Source organism: Mastacembelus armatus, chromosome 4 (genome assembly GCF_900324485.2).
Source record: "Mastacembelus armatus chromosome 4, fMasArm1.2, whole genome shotgun sequence".
NCBI lineage: Eukaryota > Metazoa > Chordata > Actinopteri > Synbranchiformes > Mastacembelidae > Mastacembelus > Mastacembelus armatus.
The window spans coordinates 19,353,446-19,377,212 of NC_046636.1; the positions used below are offsets into that span (position 1 = coordinate 19,353,446).

General features: G+C 38.6%; 1 protein-coding gene across 5 annotated transcripts in view; it reads left to right on the forward strand.

Moving 5' to 3' along the window:
* Positions 1-2,288: 2,288 nt before the first annotated feature.
* tp63 (tumor protein p63) overlaps positions 2,289-23,767 on the forward strand; it is a 30,975-nt gene continuing 9,496 nt past the window's right edge. For 2 of the 5 annotated variants that reach the window (XM_026304826.1, XM_026304827.1), the window contains exons 1-4: positions 2,289-2,356; positions 6,514-6,648; positions 6,763-6,892; positions 18,368-18,625. In XM_026304826.1, the coding sequence (XP_026160611.1) occupies positions 2,304-2,356; positions 6,514-6,648; positions 6,763-6,892; positions 18,368-18,625 (576 nt within the window). In that variant the 5' untranslated portion in view covers positions 2,289-2,303. Of the gene's footprint in view, positions 2,357-6,513; positions 6,649-6,762; positions 6,893-13,006; positions 13,183-18,367; positions 18,626-23,767 lie in introns of those variants that run through there. The other 3 variants (XM_026304823.2, XM_026304825.2, XM_026304824.2) reach the window with 2 other exon arrangements.

Sequence of the window (23,767 nt, forward strand, 5' to 3'; positions counted from 1 at the left end):
GTGTGTGTGTGTGTGTGTGTGTGTGTGAGTGTGAGTGAGTGAGTGTGTGTTTGTATATATGTGGCCCTGTGATGGACTGGTGACCTGTCCAGGGTGTACCCCAGCCTTTCACCCAAAGAGAGCTGGGTTAGGCTCCATTAGATCCCTGTGACCCTAAATAGGAATCAGCAGATATAGATAATAGATGGATGATATCCCGTGAAATTGTACAATGTTTTATTTTGATATTTACTAATGCTTCAACACTCATCTCGACCAAAGATGGCAATAGCAGTGAAAAAATTTAAATCTAATCTCACAGATTTATTCACACAAACTTAAAATGGGGTCCACAATGAACATTTTAGCTGCTAAACAACATGGCAGCAAGCCACTGTGTGCTTGATAGCGTGGTGATGTTAAAGAGGCTATAGCCAGTATTTTTATAGTAAAAATCTATCACATAAGTTGAAAAGATTGTGATCATGTGAAAGGGGCAGCTCACAGTAATGAACCTACAGAAAAAGATTAGCTGAATCTGATGCGCAACTCTGCTTTACAGGGTTTTACAGCAAGTTTCAGTTCATTGTTTAGCTGTATGAACTACACTTCTAACATTTTGAGTCACTCCCATTGCTTTTATAGCTTAGTTTTAACTGTAGCAGGCAGCTGTTTTCAGCTAAAATGCAACCAGTTGTGCAAATAGTTGAGCATTTAACAGCTAAAGAGCCAGATATTTCCACATAGTTTCCTAACAATCAATATTGGTCTTACACTCGTTAGGTGGATAGAAACATAACTCCAAATGAAAACTAACATTGTACCGTCACTATTATAGGTTTGCTACATCAGCTTAAAATGTGATGATATGCTGTGTTCACAACTCGTGGAAACATCTGTTATCACATGTTTGACATTTAGGCACCACTGTGCCTAAGTTCAGCCTCACAGAGCTGCTAACAAGATTTTTAATCTTGTTTAGCAGTATTTAGCATCTAAACACTGTGCACGCACAAAGCTTCACTTTACAATTACATTTTTTAAATATTTTTTTCAATTGAAAAAATTAGTTTGACTTTTTTTTTTTTTTAAACCTTGTTTGGCAGCAAATAATTGTTTTTCTGTAAAGGATATATTTATAATAACAGCTAAGTGACCACAGTGTCACGTCATAAGATTGGCACATAAAGCACAACATGCACCCAGAGGAGAGAGCATGTCTTTATTAAAAGTACAAGAGAGTATCTTAGAGGTTTGTGTTCCCTGGATACACCACATCTATTTATTATCAGTCCCCTCGCTGTGACCCTACCTTTTATTTTTGCATGCTGATTCATCTGCTGTTCATCTCTGAAAACCACACTAGATCTCTAGGTTTACAGTGCCACACTACTTGGACGAGAGGGAGCGTCTGAAATTGAATTGGGAGTAGGTGCGAGGATGTGGCACAAAATCTGTACGTGCTTAAATAGTTTATGTAGGAGTTTATGTAGGCTACCGTAAAGGATTTTCAAACATCACTATTTGTGGCTGGTGTCTATGTCCCTTCAAGCTTAAAGGAAGTATACAGGGGTACTTTTCTTCACCTTTTCAACTAATGGCTATTTTTTTAATCCATCACCCTCAAATGACATCTCATTAGACATGTGAAGATGTGTCATCTCCATAAAATCAAATATTTGGGTTATTTCTGGTGTTGAACTGACTGAATCTTTTGCTGAATTGGCACAGCATCAACAATGGCTGCCATTCAGAGTGTATGTATATGAATACGGCAATATTCAGCATGCTTGAACCCTCCTGGGTCTTTTAGTGAGAAAGATGATGCAACAGACATGCCCACAGAACCACTTGGGAATCTGGGTGGAAATATCAAAACTGGCCAGAGAAACACATGGAAGAGTAGGGTAGGGGTGAGCTTTTCAGGGATAGTGGCTAGCTGTGCATGTGTTTGTTGCTTGTGGGGGTGGCGGGGGCAGGGTCAAATGCAGTCGCTTGATATCTATATCCTAGCAACTGAGAATGAGTGATATCTTGTACAACTGCAGCTGGGGATTGGTCAGAGAGCTGGCAGAAGCCCCTCCTATTTGTAGGGTAGCCTAAAAAAAAATACCTAAATTCAAAACATCTCTCAAACTTTCTCCACTACTGCACTGTAGCCTCCAGCACTTTAATCCAGACCTATTAGTTTATTTATTTGTATTAAATTATTTTCATAACTTATATTTATTTAATGTAGTTCATGCACAGACATTGATACGTGTGCTTTTATGACAAGCTGATTATTTTGAAGATTTCAGCAAAGTGAAGTTTGGCATGACAGCATGAATTCACCTTACACAGCTGTGCAGTGTTACCCAGAGTTTACCTTTCATCGGTAAGTACCTATATATTGTATAAACTGGCGAATTAGTGTTCATTCCTATAATGATAGGCTCTATTTAATGAATATGGACTTTGAAAAATTTGTATTGAATCTTAGAACATCTTAGATAGAATATATTGCATGGATTACATTTGACATGAGGTACACATATCCAAATAGCGTATTTAGTTAACTAGTTTATATTTATTATTATTTTTTCAAGCATTAACAAAACCAAAATGGCCATTTAGACCATTGCTGTCTGAAGGTCCAAAGTGACCTGAGAACAGTTGTGTCTGCCTAGATTGTCAGCTGCTGCTCTGTCCTGATGTATTTATAAGTGTGGGATACTTATAGCAACAATGCATGCGAAAGGGGCCTTTGGGGCTGAAGTGGCAGACTGACGACATGACATCCCCAGTAGTTGCTACTTCTGATATTTATTGTAGAAGACATTTGGTCGTGTCAGTGCAAACACGTGTAATTCATAAATTTATGATTTTTTTGCAGGTGCTTAACCCAGAATGAAAGATAAAAAAATTACCATTTAATCAGATGCATTTCATTCAATCACAATCACAGCAAAATACTGGATATTGTAAATCTCATATATGTGTCTGGTATAGGTCTACTAAATTCATGATGATAATATGATGCCAGGAAATTGTAGTGCTTCTTTGGCATCTGAAGTTATGAACTAGTATAATTTACTGTATAGCACAGGTAAAAGAATACACACACAAAATGTGCTGGGATTGACACACAAAATGGCCTAGAGAAAGACTATCTATCTATCTATCTATCTATCTATCTATCTATCTATCTATCTATCTATCTATCTATCTATCTATCTATCTATCTATCTATCTATCTATCTATCTATCTATCTATCTATCTATCTATCTATCTATCTATCTATCTATCTATCTATCATCATTAAACATTAGTTCACTCAGGATCATACTCACATATTGCTGACATTTAGTTTTAATATTTTTTAAATAATGACTCAATAATATTACTAATTTAGATAGCCTACTGCAGTAATTGCCATACACCAATATACTACAACAAAATATAACAAAATGTACTGTCTTTTTCATCAACCACATTTCATCTGAATGTCTTTATATTAAATTTATTATTTTCTTATTTTTTGCATATAGTTTAACTTTTAGTTTGTTTGTGTGCATGTGTGTGTATTTCGGGCTTTCATTAACTTTTATAAAATGCCAAATTGTTCTTGTAATTGTGTTTAATAATGGGGTGTTTTAAAATCATTAGTGTCCATTACATTTTGCAGCTATGAAATGGAAAGTTTAGCCTCTGTGGTCTACAATAATTAATTTATTGGGCATTGATAACTACATGTTAAAAACTTTATCTATCTATCTATCTATCTATCTATCTATCTATCTATCTATCTATCTATCTATCTATCTATCTATCTATCTATCTATCTATCTATCTATCTATCTATCTATCTATCTATCTAATCTATCTATCTAATCTATCTATCTATCTATCTATCTATCTATCTATCTATCTATCTATCTATCTATCTATCTATCTATCTATCTATCTATCTATCTATCTATCTATCTATCTATCTATCTATCTATCTATCTATCTATCTATCTATCTATCTAATCTATCTATCTAATCTATCTATCTATCTATCTATCTATCCTTTGAGCAAGGAATGTTTTGGTTCAAGTATAAAGGTATCTTTTTGACCCTCTGATGCTCCTCTATTGTTTTCTTTGCATTCCAAGACAAAGGACTTTGCGTCTGTCCTTTCGCCCCAGAGGATTTGACTTCAGACTATTTCACTTATAAGAGGAAGAGAAACTCTGTGTGTGTGGGGTGGAGGGAATGTTGTTTTGCAGTCATGTCCCTCGTCCAGCCGGGGCTGACAGATGAGAGGGAGGGGGTCTTAGGTCTTTGAACAAGTGATTAATAAAGACACTGGAGAAGGGCCCCAATTGGCTGGGCTGTTTGTTTTGATTGCATTTTCATCGGTCGGTGTGCCCAAAGAGACAATGGCCATCCTGGTTTAGTGCTGACCTCTGCCCCAGTCCCGTCTGGAGGCACTGCGCTGTCTTTAAGTGGATGCTGAACAGCCTTTGCCTAAGGCTAACTGAAAAACTCTCTGAGTAACCAGACACCCAAAAAAGACAAACAAAAGTCAGAACAGGGATAAACCTATTTATCTGAATGGTGGTTCAGTAATATAAAGCTCTTTAAACTGTGAAGAAAGATGCAAATAATCAGATTCTTCTTAAAATTAACTTTGAAGACTAAAGATAATGTGTGCAATGATATACTTCTAATTGCTATCTGCCTATGATGTCTGTGATTTTAAAAATTCATTCGCATGATTTTGTTGTTTCTGCAGCGACAACCATTATTTAAAAAAAAATGTTGATATTGCATGTGGATTTTTTTTTCTACTGCGACTTTCCTTGTCCTTCACTTAGAAAACTGATGTAAGAGTGAAATTAAACTGGTCTGAGAAGGTTTAGTATGCCATACTGTATCAAATATTTAAGAAATATACATACTTTATGCTAGCTTTTGAAGACTTTACTATTGATGACAATCTAGACAAAACAGAATAATCAAATAACTTTATAATAATTCCAGTGAATTATAATCAGTTTTAGTGCGTCAGTAATGAAAAAAAAATTGTGTGTGCTTTATGAATTTGATGAATAGTAATGTAGTATTAAACTGCATCATAGATATATAGGAACTTTTTGGATTTAAAATAAAATAAATAAAAATCACCATCATCTGCCAAATTCCCGCGAGACTGTGGTTACCATGACAATCGGCAAAGGTCTCGAAAAACAGCCTTGAGTGGACTGAGACATGATTTATTAGCTACGACCGTGCAGGTAATATGTTAGTTTTTTTTACAGAATATTTGAGGATGAATTAAACTCCAGTGAGCACAGCTCATTCTGCGGGAGAGATTTGGTTTAGGGCAGAAACTAACACGATGAAGGGAACGGAGAGATAAAACTGCTGATAGCTTTGCTAGGAAGCTTACCGAACGTTAGCTAGCAGTGTCGTAATGGAATTAGCTAGCTAGGTAGGCTAATTCTTGCTAAGTAGGCTGGAATTAAGATAATGCCAGTTAGCTAATTTACGTTAACCTTATATCTTAAATAACATAGCTCAATATAGTCACATTAGTAACTCAGTGACTTGGTTCACTTGTTTTTCACAATACTTAGAAGCAACTTTATGATTTAACTCTAAGTATGTGCTTGACGTGTGGTTGACAATGCACATAAAAATAATTTACCTGTCAAGTTTACAACTCAAACGAGCTCTAGTGTAGCTTTTAGCACAGAAAGTAGCTAGTGAACGTTACGTTTTAAGCATCCATTGCTTCAAGATGAGGCTAATAGCTATGGCAAAACTCTCTAAACTGACTACTAGATTTTAAATGGAGCCAGACGGAATGGTCTGTTATTGTTATGGACCACATCCACATTTTCATATTTGAAAACTTAATTGAGTTGAAAACTTATATATCTTAACTTCTCAGCCCTCCCTCCTACATAAGTCAAATTATTTGGTTTATTAGATATGACTGTGTTTATAAGTCAGGTATTAATATCATTCATCACGCAGTGTTGGGGAATTCCAAAACCTAAAATAGTGCCAGCTTCAGATTATGCCCCCCTCCCAAGCCCATCCAGCTGTACACATACCAAAAGTTGCAGCAGTCCTATCATATAGACTGTTGGGGGAATTCCGCCTGTCTCAGACTGCAGCGTGCGCCACTTCAGCAGGAACAATGGCAGGCTGAGCTCTAAAGCAGGTGTAACGTTACAGGGTAGCGGGTCAAAGTGCCTCTGTCTGAATGGTACATAATCACCATTATGTGTAGTACAAATATTCTGTATTATGCAGGCTGACTTCTTCACAATAGAAGTGCTCTTCATGAATGGCTGCCAGCAGGACTCCTCCTCCTCCTCTTTTTCTCCTCTGGCTGGGTGGCCAAGTCTCAGCTCTGCACATCAGCATTTATGATGAATATTTTCCTCACACTGCAACTTCTAAAGCTTTCAAAATAGCTATGCCTTTTCTAAAATGCCAACAGTACTGATCATTTTGAATATAGTCAGTAAAATTATTGTAAAATGTCCTTGCAGGCTCAGGGACCCTTCATCTTGTTTGTCCTGGAGAGAGAGCTCATTCCTCACTGCCATGTCCCAGAATCAGTCAGCACCAACAACTGACTTCTTCAGCCAAGATGTATTCAATCAACTCTTTGATATGCTGGACCAGTAAGTGAATACTGCTAAAAAAACATTGTGATCTAAATGTAACAAAGCCCAGATTTTAGTGTGCTGCAAAAATGTGCACAGTTTTCAGTGTTACCTATGTCTATCATGTTTTAGATCGGCAATTCATTCAGTCCAGCCAATTGAGCTGAATTTCACAGACAGTCCAACAGATGGATCTGCAGGAAACACCATTCAGATCAGTATGGACTGCATAACAATGCATGAGCCAGATGAGACTCTTTCTGTAAGTACGTAGGATTGCTGTTGAGATAAAAACTATATTTTTTACTTTTTAGTTTTGTTTTTCACTTTCAAATTGTTTCTCAGATTTACCATGACCAGTCAGAGAAATAAGTACAAGGCATGATATTCACAATCATGCTCACGACCTCATTTAGTTAAGCCTTTAATTTTCTATTCATTGCAAACTGAGAAATATCCTTTTGTTTGTTTAATTAAACAAAAAACTCCAAAACACACAAGTTGCCACAAAACCATACCAAATGCCCTGTAATCAGAGGAAATCTTAACATCTCTTTAGAACATATGGTTTCATTTTATGGTTTTATTTTGTACACTTGGTTTCTGATTAATAAATGTTGTGTCTGAGATTATTTTCACTCTTGAGTTTATGGGAGTTCCAGCGGTGAACGTCCAAAGTACTTTCTGTTCTATATTAACAATGGGCTTTCCCCAACACAGCTGTAATAATGTGATGCAGAGCAGCTCAAGAACCAGAGAATAAGGCCAGTTTATCTGTTTTTTGTCTGAGATGTTGTCTGTGAAGTGATGATATTATCTCGTTTTGCATGAGTCGTGTTTGACCTGGGTGGCCCCCCCTGAGAGTCTTTTGATGTTAGAATGTGCGTTAAGCCAGTCTTATAAATGACTGACTGAGTGAATTTGTTTTTCTGTGATTTATTTAAGACCAGGATGATTTAAAGCATGGATTGTGAGCTTGCTTTTTGTCACACATAATAATGAAGTAAAGTAAAACTGAAAAATTCTTCTTGGTATTAGATGAGAATGTAGTGTATGAACTCCCTTGTGTTTGACCTGTAGTGAGGGACATATCTTTGTCAGTTCTGCTACTGAAAATGATGTGCATGTTCTCCTCCCAGGATAGGAATGCTGTTGTCCAGCCAGGATGGAAAAAAGAGCAAATTAAAATTTTGTTCAAGGAGCTGAGTAATGTTACCCTGTATATTCCCCAAGGGGGCTTGTGCTCTCTTGAACTGGTGATTAATGGCCCCACCCCCACCACCCACTTTCCTCTGCACCAAAGAGGGGTGCGGTGTGGTGATTGGCATGCCAGCAACTCAGGCAGCATCCGTGTGGGTCTAAAAAGCTTGTTGCAATGGCTGTTTGCCAATCACCAAGCCCCTATCTTTATTACTAAGTCAAGTGTCTGTTTTAATGAAAAGCCATGGTGGGCAAACCCACCTCCACCTTCCCACCCCTTTCTACCCATGTAGAGGTGTGCCTTTTTCATGAGTCATTAGAATACTGCTCACTGTTTAGTGCCTTGGGGGACTTATTGTGTAGGGTTTATGTTTAATCTGAAATTCCTTTTTCTTCTGGATTTTTTTTTTCTGTAGCTGCAGGGCAACAATTTAACACAGCACCTGCCTCTCCTGCAGAGGTCCCAGCTCTCATCTATCAGTACGTGTCTTGTCTATGTAAAGTGGGGGTGGTAACAAGCGTTGAGGAGAAGAGCAAGAAGAGGGTAGAATAACATGAAGGAATGTAGCAGAAATAGTGGCTGGAGAAATGCTATATCCTATCCCAAACAGCTGATTTTACACCCAGATAATGCTCTGATCAGCTGTGCGTGGACGACACAGTGTTGAGCAGAGGGAAAGAGGCCCTTTTCAGACAGGGGATAGAGTTTAAACAACTTTACAGCAGAGTAGCTCAGTTGACACACGGCTTCTCTCAGATCTAATTACATGTTTGTGTTTAGACTCGTACTTTTTTTCACCACACCTCTGGTATCTTACGTGATAGCTGTTGCCCCATAGTTCAGTGTCAGAGCAGTTTTCTCTGCTGTTTCCTAAATTTAATAAAATTTCTTTAATCCTAATCCTCTCATCAGAAAAGGAAGGTGCAATTATTTCCAGGAATTTAGTTCAATTCAATTCAGTTCAGTTCAGTCACGGGATCTGCAGGAGCTTATCCCAGTTCTTTTCGAGTGAAAGGCAGGGGTACACCCTGCACAGGTCACCATCACAGGGCCACATATATACAAACAACCACACACGCTCACACTCACTCCTATGGGCAGTTTAGAATTACCACTCAACCTGACATACATGTTTTTGGACTATGGGAGGAGAACATGCAAACTCCACACAGAAAAGCCCCTGCTGGGTTTCCAACCAGGAACCTTCTTGCTGTGAGCCATGCTTCCCTCAATTTAATTCAATTTATTAGTTTATTGTCATTGTTACAGAATAACAAAATAATGATGGTGCAAACACAGACCCTGGCATATAGTGCAACCCTTGAAAACCTAGAAAAAATCAATCAAGATCCAGGAAGAAACTATTCCAGCTGTGAAAGCTTCAACCTGCTGTGACTGTGCGTATCTTTACTATAAAACAAAGCAGTATAAAGTTATTATAGGATATTTCTTTTTTGTCAGCTTGATGAGTCATAACATTCTCCTTACCTGAAAAATATCTTCTGACCTCCTGCACTACATGTTTTTCTTAAAGGTTCAGTAACAAGATGCACAAATATATGCTTAATATCAGGTGGGCTTGCTGTATTTAATCCAAAGTAAATCTGTGCATTCAGTACTAAACATAATAAGCTCTTCTTTTATTAATGTTCCACCAGTCTGCCTGCAGCACACAAAGCAGTGCTTTTGTTAATGCATAAACAGTGTTTATCATGGTCCGCATGAATAGCTGTTGAGTCAGTAAGTCAGTATGAGATGTGGTCTGCCTGTGGATGTGGGGATGTGACAGCAAGAGCCCCTATTGCCCTTATTGCTTGTATTTTTTTTCCGACGTCTTTCTTACATTTTAAGGCTTAACACTACTATTATACACCGGTATTACATCACGCCAGGCTCAACTGAAAAACGTGTGGGTCACACCCTTTAAGGGAAAACGCATGAATAAATTCTCCAGCAGTAATGCTATTAAGGAGTTTGGCCAAAAACCTCAGATCTATATTGATTTTTGAAAAATATCTGATTTTATACCAGAATTTTCAAACATTAGCAGGAATGTGAGAATTGAGACAAATAGTAGTTTTAAAAACTCTTCAGCTGTACTGAAAAATTCAAGTTTTTCATATTTTTGCTATTTTGCTTTGAAGTATGCAGGGTCACATCATTTTAGCGGTATTTAATATCAGAAATTACAAGAAAATGTTAAAGTACTCCATCATGATGGGGCAGGCTTTGGTTAGAATATTTATTAAAATATATTTTTGTTTGTTTTCTGGGTTTAATTTTTTTCTTTTTTGACCAAATAGTTGTAGGAATTATAGAACCCCAGAATCTGAACTAGGAATTGGGAACTAGTCATTTTTGTGCTTTCATATTTAAATTTTCAGTGCAACTCAAGAGCCATGACGATGAGGCAAATTAGACTAATAACACATTAAGAAGCAGTGACTTTGTTTGAGATGTAATTTTAGCATGGAACTCCACACAATGCCATTGTGTTATTTAAAATTGACTGTGAAGTGAAAGTGATATTCAAAAGGATGTTGGAAAGCAGACATGCAGAGAGTGAAACCTGTTTCCAAAATAGTGGTGATTTGTAATTTGGTTTTATTAAAGTATGTAAAGATAGTAAAACAAAATGTATTTTTTTTCTAGCCATTTACACATTAGCAACATTAAGCAAACTCTCCAACTTTAATCCTGCTTGTGATTCTAGGTACAACTATGTTTTTTTGCTGTCTCAATGAACACCACTCAAATTGTACAATTCAAGGTTTGTGATTGATCACTCATCAATATTCAACACTTCAGACTTCATCCTGAAAATTATCTGCCTGTTGGAAATCACTAGTGTGCAGAATCCATGGTGATGAGACCAAAACTATAACTATGTTTGTGTGTGCAGGTTAGCTTTTCGGGTTCCTAGAATCATTTTGTATTTGACAATTGTGCTTAAAGCCATGACAAAGTAAAAACATCCACTGTACTTTTATTGCAAGCTTAAATAGAAATCCACTGGATTCTTGTACAGTATTTAGGCACTTGTGATAATTTTGGTCAGCTGTACTCACTGTGCTGAGAATTGCAACTGCAGCCATTTAGTGACAGGGTTTTAAAATTCTAGCTGATCAGTCTCTTAATACCTTTCGTACATCTGAAATCTGTAATTTTATACTTTCAATTTTCTGGCAGCATTAAAAAACAAATTGTCCAAAAGGTATGTTTAGTTTTGCCACAAGCTGCTTAAGTTTATTTTTTTTAAAACAAGTGTTTTAGGATTTAGTGACAGTTGATTTTTGTGGGTTTTAGGAATTGCCACCCAAGTGACACTCTTGTCTCTCTCTCCATTGACTGCTTGTGTCTGTCAGTGTAGATGAGAGCTCACAGTGTTTTTAGGGCAGGTGTCTGTGCCTTCCCAGCCACTGCAGCCACTGCAGCCACTGCAGCCTGACATTTGATACTGAACTAATCTAGCTGACTTAAGGAACAGGCTCTTTAAAGTGAAAAACTTTACTAAAGCCTCTTTTGTCTGAGCCCCTGGATCTGGAGATCTTTAGCTGCTGGCTGGTGTGACTCTGTGCTTAGTTTCCTGTTGCTGTTGCATTTGAGGTGATGCAGTTAATAGAGATGCTTGCTACATTGGCTGTATAGTTTGCCAGGCAATATGTTATCTGTGAACATTCTTATAGGTTTAAATATAATCCACAGGCTAAAGCTAATCTTATGGCTTGTGAATGATTTTATTTTTGAGTCAAACTGACCTATTGTAGTATTGGTTTACTTATTAATTCATTATTTTGTTTCTGCACTTGACTGTGTCTTTCCCTCCTGGCCTGCTTGATTGCAGCCACTGTTGGATATTTTACTGCAGCCTCACCTTAACACTGAGTACTCTAACTTCCTTTCAGGTGCCAATGTTGTTTTAACATAATTAGAAGTTTGTTTAGCTAAACTAATTATCACCCTCAAAAGGTTTGTTTCTTTGCTGAAGCCTGGGTACCTTGAAAGGCCACTGCATTGGGCTCTTTAAAGTGTTGATTTGGCTTTTGTGGCAGGCTGACCTGTAGGCCATGACCCCAGGGCCTGGACCAGGGTGTGGCTGATGATTGGAGACACTGACTTCAGGTCATAGTTGTGCTTTAGACAGCTTTCAAAACATTTGAGCCTCCTGGCTATGTAGTAATAGAAATGATGTATGCCCTGCATACAGTCTGCCATCTCCTCCCTTGTCATCTACCAGTGCAGCTATTATGGTCCATTGTCACACTGTCCATGTTTGCATCTGCAGTATAACTCCCCTAATAGAGGATTACAAAATTATCACTTTTCTCATTTAACTAGTCAAATTTTAAAGTTTTAAAAAAACAAAATGTAAAATATTTCAAAGCTCAATAACCGCAAATATAGTTTTTTCCACAAATAATCACTAGGCCAAATTACAGAGAGGCTATTTCAATTTGCTCTTTGAATATAGATGAATTGAAATAGAATGTAGAAATTACAAATGTAATTATTTTTACATTTATTCTTACAATTGCAAGAGAGCAAAATTGCAGCGCAATTATAGTAACTGAGACACAATGCATGTTTCCAAAACAGATCTACATCAGTCATCTCTGATAGATACAAGCTATCTACAGGAGTCACATTGTTTTTCTTGGGGGCTCTGCATTAAGATTGCTTAAGGGATGCAGGAGGGAGCCATTCTTATGCTAAGTAGTTACTTACTCTAGATGTTGCAGAAACTCTAGGAACCCCAGACTACAGCTCTAACTCTGGGGCTTGCTGTGTCATGGATTTTTGGCTATAAATACTTTTACTTTATTATACTTTTTAAAACTTTCCTATTATTGCCTGTATTGATGGAATTTCCAAATTTGGAAATTATGTTTATATCGTCAACCTATGTGAATGCAAAAATGCCTTTTGAATGTGAAAAAAAACTTTTTTTAAAAACGTAAAATGCTAGCATAAGATGGAAGCATTTATAACTTTGTTGAAGTTAGTGTAAGTATAAGTGCTCCTGCCAAGTTGATAAAGTAATGTATAATGTTTAGCTTCAGAAGAAGTGTGAGGAGACAGTGTTTCTTCTGGAGATGGGTGTGGACTCAGGTATTGGACAGGTAGCGCCTTAGACCCCTCCCCTCTCTTCCAGGTATATATGACCTTCCCATAGATTCCTATAGAAGCTTCTGCTTGTCCACTTTGCATCTGTAGTCCACATCACTCCTTTAGAGTGAGGAAAAGAGATTTGTGGAATCCTGGAGCCAGTGGAGCAAACAGCAGCAGCTCTGCTCAATCTCAGCGCCAACATGTTGTACCTGGAGACGGGGACCACAACATCTTACAACGAGGTAAGACTAATGCAGGAGCTGATAATGGGACATCATCCATCGTTCCCATTCCATTAGTTGGTTCCCCAGCGCTCCTTGAGCTGAATGAGTGGTCACATAGATTTAAAAGATTGTACTGTCACTTACAATTTTATGTCAATATTATAAATGATACACAAACTTGGATTTATATGTCCTTCTCTTTATGTGCCTCTTAGATACATGATTATTCTTGGTGGAATCCTAAAGTTTGATGCTGCCTACATGAAAAAAGACACGAAAAAACAAATAGCCTGTTTTAAGCAAATAACAATTACCATAGAAAGCTAAAAGTAGAGAACAATGTTTTACACTTGATAGTATGTGTGTGTTTGTGCGCACATCTGTGTGCGTGTATCCAGTGAGCAGGGAATGCAAACAACTGGAAAATCACTTTATTTACTTGTGAAATGGCTGCTGTTTGACTGGGCATTGATTTAGTCCATTGATGTGAATGACTGGTCGTTGAATAAGAGTTTTACTTGGTAGAAAATCTGACATAGATTTGGATTTTCTACAGTGAGGAGTTTCTTTTCTCTGTGAGGAGCCTATCAAGAAAAACTTTTGAAAATATAAAGAATGGAAAATAAAATAAAAATTATCATCGTGCTGGTTAGAATAATGAGAAATAATTCGGATACCTCATGTTTGTGTTAATTTAAATATTTAGGGAGTTAGATGATCATGGGATCAGGAAGTTTAGCTTGAATTTTGGTAACCGAGTGCGTCTCCACAAGATGTCTGACATTTACATTACATGTTATGGAATTTCCCAGAAAAAACAAAAAAGTGGCAAAAAGTTGTTGATGCATCAGTTTGCAATAAATAAATATTTTATTTAAAAAAACAGATTGTCTTTATTGTATCAGCCCACATAAAAATATTTAGTTTGAAAAACAAAATTCGAGGCCCCATTCCTATTTTCATTTTTGAAAGTGCAACATCATGACTGATGGATCTGTGTGCAGAGCTTTATGGTAAACACTTAAAGTAATTAAATAAGAAAAGGATTTTGAAAGTGTTTTCAGCTTTTTTAATAGTACAATATTACAGTACACAATACTATGATAGTGCAGTTATTATTCTGCCTGTTGAAATGGTTGAAAAGTGTGTTTGCATTAATTCAACTTAACCATGATGTGGAAAGGAAAAAACAGGTCCTTTTAGGGTTATTGTATTTTCGAGTAGAATCGCTTTGTCAACAACAAAACTGTTGTTTCAGTCTAATCTGAAGTAATATATGCTTTAGTTTCAGAGTTGTCTGTTGGTTCTATGGCTTGACTTTTTTTTCTCTCTGTTCTAGTTGTGTTAGCGAACTATTGTGTTTTTACCAACCAAATCCAAAACCAAAACTTTTTGCTGAGCAGGAGAGTGGTGACAGATTCTCAGATTGCAGGTTGCAGATAGCAGGTGTGTCAGGTCACTGTCTTTTAAGTTGTTGAGTAGGGGGTCTTTAAGTAGTGTCCAGCTCAACCCTCCAGTGTGTGAGGTATCAGGTTCCCCCGTCCCCAGTCTCCTGGGAGCCGGTGTAGCCATTAGAATGTGGCTGGCCAGGCGCTGCTGTTTAGTCCAGGATCGTAATTGCTTTAATGGTGTGTTGATGTAGATACAATCACCTGCTCTGCCCACCCCAGCAGGTATAAGGTGTAGATGGACCCCCACCCAGCCCCACCTCAACCCCCAACCCTATTGAGCCTTTAATGCCTCCCTCCCCTGTGGTCACTCATCACAGTCCCCTTGATGCTCTTATGTGCTGGCCCAAGGAACATGGAGCAGGTCACCAGAGAGTCTGGAATGGAAGCTGTTCTCCCCTCAGGCCAGGTCTGCTCTGGTTCTTGTCATCTATTGGTTGTCCAGGTTCTGGCTTTAACACTCCTAAAATTTTAGTCATAATTGGGACCATAACAGGAGACTTTAGTGTTTTGTCTTTATATCTAAATTATATAATTTTATCTGTTTTTAATATTCCAGTGTAAAGCAAATTAACAGCAAATTTAGAGTTTACTCATCTATTTAGTGTTCATGGAGCTCTGTTGGGCTACTGTAATGTCTGCCTGCCATCAAAGAGTCTCTGATGCCTTATCTTTAGCTCCCATTCCTAAAGATACTCAGACTAACATACTAATCAGATACCAGTCATCACCTCTGAACTGACAGAACCCTTGGATGCATTCATGTTTTGACAGGATTGTGGAAAATAATCACTGAATGCATACTGTACACTTGCACATTGGCCTAGCAATAAATGCAAGAGCAGGTATAATTTGAATGTGTTAGTATGTCCTACCAGATGTCACTGTGTTTGCATTAGCATTAACTTTTGAATTAGGGCTGCCATGTGAATTTAAAAAGATCTGATACATGTTCTGGATAATTCAGATTTCTACACTGGCCTCAAGACCATCACTATGAAGGTCAACAGTCTCTTTTTCCTGATAGCCCGAAATGCTTACCCCAGCGTTCACCTCAAAGAAACAAGCTTGAAAGCCTCAAACAGACAGCACAGGCTTTCAAAAACTTTATTAAAGGCTGTCAAGGATGTCAAGGCTGTAGTTTTACTGTGTTCCTGGTTAGCAACCTGACATCCCAAAGACTTAAATACAGGCATTTTTAAGAGCAGCTAAAGTGGTTATTAAATGGTTGCTGTATTATAGTGGAATAAGATCTGATTGAAGGAGACAGAGAATTGTTAAACTCCTTCACACAACCTTTTAAAAAGCTGATATCCTACTTCCAGTCAATTAAACATTAAAACATGATGAGTTAAAGTGAGGCTGTGCTGTGCCTCACTATCTGGTCAATTATGTCTTTATCTTCATCTTCATCTTTGATCCTTATATTCATTTAGACCATGAGAAGCATTATCCAGGGCCCTCTATTTAATGGGAAGTATTCTATGTCAGGCATTCTGCTTTGTGTCCCTGCTTTTATCTATGTTTAGTCTTTGGCCAACGTCAGCCTTTCTCTAGAATAATAATTTGACATTGATAATTAGGGCCTGTCACATCCACCTTTGCAGCTGCCAGCATCAGGTATTGGGGGAGGCTGTGTCATCTCTGAATGGCTGAGCGCCTCAATGCAACTGCACTGAATTGCGCCATAATTCAAAAGAACCACTGATATCATGATCTCTGACTCCTTACATACGGGAAAACTCTGTTCAAATAGGAAACTGTGTTATAGTGTAAATTCCCGTGCAAAGCAGGAAGTATTTTCTTTCTTTCCCACGTAGACTAAAATAAATAAAACAAATCTTGAGTCACAAAAATCTCGATTAACTGATAAGCTTCTGTTTTTGTTAGTTACATCAGTTTAGACCAATCATTTTTCTCCTGGGGTCATTTGGGATCAGATACACAGGGCCACTCTCCAGCCCATTGAGTTTAAACCTTTAAAATGCATGTGTGTAATTAGCCCATTGTAAGGGAGCGTGTGTTGGGGGAAGCCTTTCGCTACTGAAGGCTTGAGGGTCTTCACCAGACACGTTTTCTTCTTGTGTGTGTGTGTGTGTGTGTGTGTGTGTGTGTGTGTGTGTGTGTGTGTCTGTGTCTGTGTGTGCCTGTGTGTGTGTGTGTGTGCGCATGTTTACCCACCTACCTTATAAATCCTTTAATTTTAGTTGCCATCTGGCCAAGTGCTCATAATGTTGTTCCACTGTTCATAATGGATTTGTTGGGTTTCTATCTGAAATGTTTTGATATGATTTTATTATGATTTGTGCCATAAATTAAATTGAATAGAACAATTTAGTTTAAGGTTAAGGTATGGTTAGGATTAGGCAAGTACTCGTTATGGTTATGGTTATGGTTATGGTTAAGGTCAGGGTAAGTTTCCAGGAAATTAATGTAAGTCAATGTAAAGTCCCCACAAGGAATGAAATGAATGTGTGTGTCTGCCTGTCTGTTTTTCCTTTACAAAACACTTGTCTCTTAACACCTGCATACCCAGCTTTCTTGTTCTTCAGACAAGCTATATAAGCCCTGGTATCATTGTTTCCGGGGGGGTTAAGAAGCCTTGCGCCGCACACACAGTGACCCGCATCCAAACAGCTAGCTTCCCTGTGGCTCTGTTGCACAAATATGCTGAGGTTGACTCAAATGACCTCTCTCAGGTGTGTCTGTCTGACTGTCTGTCTGTGATTCTGTGTGTGTGTGTGTGTGTGTGTGTGTGTGTGCGTGCGTGCGTGCGTGCGTGCGTGCGTGCGTGCGTGCGTGCGTGCGTGCATAGATGCGTGGGCAGCAATATTATTTCATAAGTGACTGCGTTGGTTAATACTTATAGAGGATACCTAGTCTGTTTTGTTGGTCATCTGGCATACCACTAACACCTGGCAGTGCAGTGGGTGGGAGCTGGACAGCTGTGGTCAGGCGTGCTTGAAATAAACAAGAGACCCTGGAGAGATTAATGGGTGTCTAAAGAGTGAGAGCCATGGCACCTCGTCCAGGAATGTGCCATTTATAAATGGAAAGGAATTGGTTGAATGGCAAGCAGAGCAAGCAGGAAGGGACTGGCAATGACCCGGGCGTTTGCCCCATCCTCTTTAAAGGCAAATATTTTAATTCCATTCCTCTTGTCTGAATATTTTTGACTGTGGAAAAGGAAATCAGTACACTTTGTAGCAAGATACTGATCTAAAAGGCAGCCTGAGCAACTGAATTAAAAAAATCAGATTTTTGCTCTTCTGCCATAGTATCTGTATCTTTATTTCAGATTTCTGAGGACAGTGTTAACATGTTGGTTCTGGAAGGAGCTAAACCATAAACACAGTTCAAAATGGTTTCTTCTGTCTTCCTCTTTAAAACAAGATCAAGTTTTGTGAGCCTTCACTGTCTTGAATCAACGTGGACTTCACTAATTTTACACATCATATTATGTAGTAATTTACCAACTGTGTCTTCTTGTAATTTTATTGTATAAAGTTTGTTAATGACAGATAATTCCTACAAGATAGTCATGTTGTCATTGTTTATTTAATGCAACATAAAACAAGACACATCAGCCCTTGTTGGTTCTTAAAATATTAAATGAAAAAGTTTCACACACTAGTGTGTCAGTTCCATGTTAATGGTTCATCTGCCCTGTTTCATATTGAAGCAAATTCTCCTGTAATGGCTGACGACATTCCTTTGTTTTTCCCTTCTCCCCATTCCCTCCATTTTATCTCCAGTCACAGTATACAAACCTGGGGCTCCTGAACAGCATGGATCAGAACATTCAGAATGGAGGCTCAACTTCTACCAGCCCCTACAACAATGACCATGCACAGAACAATGTGACAGCCCCTTCACCCTACGCCCAGCCTAGCTCCACCTTTGATGCCCTTTCTCCCTCACCAGCTATCCCATCAAACACAGATTATGCTGGTCCCCACACCTTTGATGTGTCCTTCCAGCAGTCCAGTACAGCAAAATCTGCCACCTGGACGGTAAGACAGGTTTATGTTTGCTTAAACTGTTTTTATTTGCAGAGAATTCATCTATGGGTGAGGCAATAATCAAAAAATCTTTAAATTGCATTATGTGTAGAGAGCCCACCTCCTAAATAATGCACAAGATTACAGATCATGTAATTATTTATCATAATCAAATGGTGGGTAAGTAAACAGTGACAGTATTATATAAGTGTAACAATTTAGCCAAGATAAAACTACAGTTACATGACAATTCCCATAGGTTGTGTAATGTGTTGATCAATTTCAGGTAGAGTCAGGTAAGTTGTCAGTTACAATGTACCTATTGTGAATGGACCTTAAGAACAAATATAAACATTGTGGTGCATTAAATGTTTTTTTTTTTTTTTTTTTTCACTTTCACTTCACTTAATTGTGTTGATAAACCCCACACATCAGGTACTCAAAATATACACCAGTATTCTCTGGCATGTATCTTTTCCCAGTTTTACATATGTTTATTGTTCATAGTTCATATGTTCTGAACCGGTATATGCTCATCTAAAAAATATGGACCATAGAGAACCATTAATGGTGGTCATCAAATGAAGCAGTGATTTGTAGGGGAAAAGGTTAAAGAGATACTTGTATCCATTCTGTTCCCTTATCTAACTATCTGTGCTCTAGGCAGATTTAGACACACATTATTTGGAAGTCCTGTGTTGCACAACTACATCTGGCAAGGAAGAATGTCACTTGAGATGTATAGCTTCAAATCAAAACTCAACCCCAGGCATTTCTCAGGCAGGTCTCAGACACTACACTTCATTTGTTGAACGAAGAACAACTGAAGAGCATGATGTCACTCCATAGACTGTCACAAAGTTGAATTAAACTTTAAGTACAATACAAAATATATAAAGAATATAGATAAAGGGTAAAAACTGAAAATCACCTATATGTTTATATCCCTCACATATTCCTCCCAATGGCTCCCACTGACCATGTTCTTCTAGTCATGTTCAAATGAAGTTACACATAACTTGGGCAAAGTTCATGGGTACTTAGTTGATAACAGAGGTAAACAGATTTAACAGTTGGTCCAGGTGTGGTGATGTCCTATGCAGCTAGATGTCACCATGTGATGCTCATTAAACCGACACAACCAGCTCCTCCTGCTCTGTCATTATGCATGACAAGGCTGAGGACAGCTGTTGCATTGGAGCCCCACCTGGTTGTTTATGGGTCTAATCTGCACTGCTTTGTGCAGACACCATAACAGCCCTGCAGGTTCACTGTATTAATGCACCCTAGCGGACAACACGGCTGAAGGGGTTTTGTCCCTGTATGTGTGACCTTTGTTTGTGTAGAGATTGTTTTTATACAGTTTGGATAGTACAGTGTGACGTTGAATAAGGAGATGCCTGGTCATTACACACGGCAACGGTTAGTGATGAATGAGAGTCAACAGGTTACGATTACACTGCATCTTGGGCTGTTTGACATGCTGAAGATTATATGATGAACCTGCATTATGGCAAGTCATTATCAACTTTGGATGAGACTTTTTAAATTGAAATTTAAAATCAATATCATTAGCGTAAGATTGGTAAATAGCAGTCACACAAGTCATTCATATCAAATGTGTCCAACCTGTTGAGCTTAATGCAGGGAATGTAATGCAATGTGCCTTCGAAGTAAACCGCCTGAACTCTGGGAGTGCTGGGCAATCTCATCTTATTCCTTGGCCACGCCGAGTGTGGGATTGTGACATTTACCCATTTCCCACACTGCCTCACTCATCCCTCTCATTTTCACAGTCCAAAAACAAAAGTGTTTGTCTGATGTGCAACTGTGAGGAGGTTAAGATTGTGGTTTGTTAGAGGCACGCCCCATAGCCTGAGCCACACTGGTTTACGACACATCCCCATCATAGACACATGCAGTGCAACAGACTGTATTTGCCACAGTCATAACACATGATGCAAGACTGGTTAGATTGGTTTGACTTAATGTGGAATAGTAGTGGATTGTGGAACCCTATACCTGAAAATGCAGACCAGTGTGATCAAACATAATTCATTTTATTGTCGAGTTAGCCTCAAACAACTTGGAAAATACAGTATGTTTGCAATTTTAAAAAAAAATAGAGCTAAAAAAATAATTCTAAATCCAAATTTGAAGGGAATATCTGTTTTCTGTGATACAGTGTAATTGTCCTGATTGTTTCTTAACCTAATTAAATGGAGTTCAGTCTCCCAGCATCATCACATTAAGCTCATATGAAGAAAATTTACATATAAAGTTACTCTGCCTGTTTTGCTGAATTAACTACAACAATGGTCCTTTGGTCATATCAGACCCTTTGTTTGATGGGTTCTATTTTTTCTTTGTTCATGTTAACGAAATATGAATAATTAGTATTCAGTTTTCAGTTTTCTCATTTAATGGCCAGTCTAAACATCAATGCATCATTTATCAGTGATACTACACGTAACAGCCAAATGCTGTCATTCTCACTCACCAAACAATATTTTGTCATGGTCATGATTTTCTATAATGGCTCATAGAGAGTCATTCTCCCTGTGGTCAACAGCAGCTCTTTAAAGAATAGTGATTATAGTGTTGCCTCCCATCTCGAAGGAGGCTCCCTCACCTGATCTACGGAGATCTTTCGCAAAGCTCCCATAATCTCAACTCAATAGCTTGACTTCTGGACTTCTGGACTGATGGCAGAGAGCCACTAAATATGTCACCAGCATAGCTTTGCTCTGTGCATACATCTGCAAATGCCCCCTTTTGAAGGGCTGTGGGATCTTCCACAGGACTTAGTGGACTGTGTACTGTGCTTTTTGATGACTGTTCTTATGGAGACACACCTAATCCCTAACCCACACCTTAACCTCTTCCTGTCTAGGATGACTGTGACACACAGGAGTAATACGTCAACATTTCCCAGAATTGTTCTCACACCTTGTTGGCATTCATGCAGTCTCCATGGTGTTCCCTGTGTTGCCACTTAGAGAAAGCCCTTGGCCAGGTCAACTAAGTACATGGTTACACATGTTTTATCTTCATTGCTTCATTAAATTAGGAGTGTCACAAATGAAGCGGCTGTTGTTGGCGACTGATGCATGTATTGTATGGCTAAAGACTGCTTCTGTTTGCAGTTTGTATTAACTGCCACCATATATACTAGTCAAAAGAGAACAGTGTCATGGTTTGGGCTATCAGTGGGGCTCTATAGAGCCCAGGGGATTACAGTAATGGATTGAGGGCATGTAGATAATACTTGTGTAAATACTGTGTGCCTCTTTCCTGAACCTGTGCTCTTGGAGTGGGCCTTGTCTTTTTGTGAGAGTTAAGCTTGATGGTTGCATCTCACATTGCGCCAGAGGAGGAGGAGAGTCCTTGAATGCTCAAAGAGAAGAGTGTTCTAGCGAAAGGCAGCAAGACACAGCTTGCCCCAGGAACATCTGTGGGCCCGTCCCACGCCTCATGAGATGGGGCTGAGACTTGTTTGTGTCAAGAAGCTTGTCATGACTCGCCCATCACAGGGAGACAAGCCCTAAAAGCTACAGATGGGAAAAGGTAGAGGGGAAATTTAAACAGGCAGAGTTGAAAAGGTTTTATGATATGGGCTATGGGATTTCTCCATAATTGTTGTGGAAAAGCCCATTCTCTTACAGTTTAGATTACAAGATTCTTTCTTTACCCCTATCAAGCACCCTTATAGAGATACCTGCAGCGGTGATTTACCTCATGGTGTAGTTATCTAAATACAGAAAAAAGAAATGAGTCTTATGAGGAACTGATGAGTATTTCTTGCATAAGATAGTCAAATCTTCACTGAGTATGTTAGTGATCTTTACACTGAAATCACTGTGATGAATGAACTAATACTTTCTTGAAGAATATGTAGATATTCCAAAATTCGGAATTAATCAAGTGTGGTTATACAAGTCACTCATAGTTACAGTCATTTAGAGTGCAAGTGCAGGCGTTCTTTGTAAAAGATAAAATATGTATATTTGGCTCTTTCAGTACTAGGTACATAAACATGATACCACATGTCAGTTTACAGATTTGCCTTAGGACAGACGTCATCACTGAAGCTGGGTGGTCAGGGCTTGAGCTGACCACTGGAGTCTAACATTTGTTTTTTTATTATTATTTTTTGGTAGAGGCATGGTTATTGTCTAAAGCCATTTATTTATGATAAAAATAATTTTCCTCTGAGAAGCAGGTGTTTTACTTCTGTTTCAGAGAAAACATGAGAGGGGAAAAAAACTCCTTTGCATTATTGTTGAATTAAACAGGTTTGGGAGAAGCTCTAGGCATGACATGACATGTCAGGTATGAAGAAGACAAGACCAGAGGCGCCAAACAGTGCTTGTTTAAGGCCTGATGTTTGTCAGGACTTGACTTCTGCATGCGCCCGCAGCGACTGTCAGGGAGAGAAGAATGCTACAGCTGTGGGCCTGTCTCAACCTGTGCTGCACGGGAAATGTGTGTATGTGTGTTGAAATGCAGCATGTGTTAGAAAGTAATTGTACACATGCAGCACTGTGCAGGTATCAGAACAAATTGTGTGTTGCATGCTGTCAGAATAGTCTAAGAACATATTTTTATTATTCCAGCTTAGTGTCTGCAGCACTATCCAACCTCACTTCATTTGTTTCATTCTACTGAGTTATTCAGCAGCAGGCAGAGTAAGTTGTAAATACAGTCTACACTGCAGGTCATTCAATAGTTTTTCGCCTCTCTGACACATGTGCCAGTTGGGCAATGTGTCACGTGTTATTCTTGCAAACACTTTAGAGAAGTTTTCTTTCAAGCAATTGTGATTAAGCAGCTCTGTATTGTGCTCTGTGTGTTCCCTAGCTGTGTAATTCACATTGTGACCAATGAAAGGCTCATAATTACATGTTAACACCTGAGCACCGCGCCCTGTGTGAGCCACTGAATCCCATCAGTCAACTGGATTTACTCCACCCTGAACAGTGTTAGCTTTAGCCGGGCACTGCTTTCAGCATTCAGCAGGAGCTCCTGCTCTCACTGCTTAGCAAACACAGCACCAGCAGCCAATGGCTGCGTGTTCAAAGTTTGTAGCTTCAGGGCTGGGATGGTGCTTTTGTGTGTGTGTGTGTGACCAATTACAGATTTATACCATTGGAG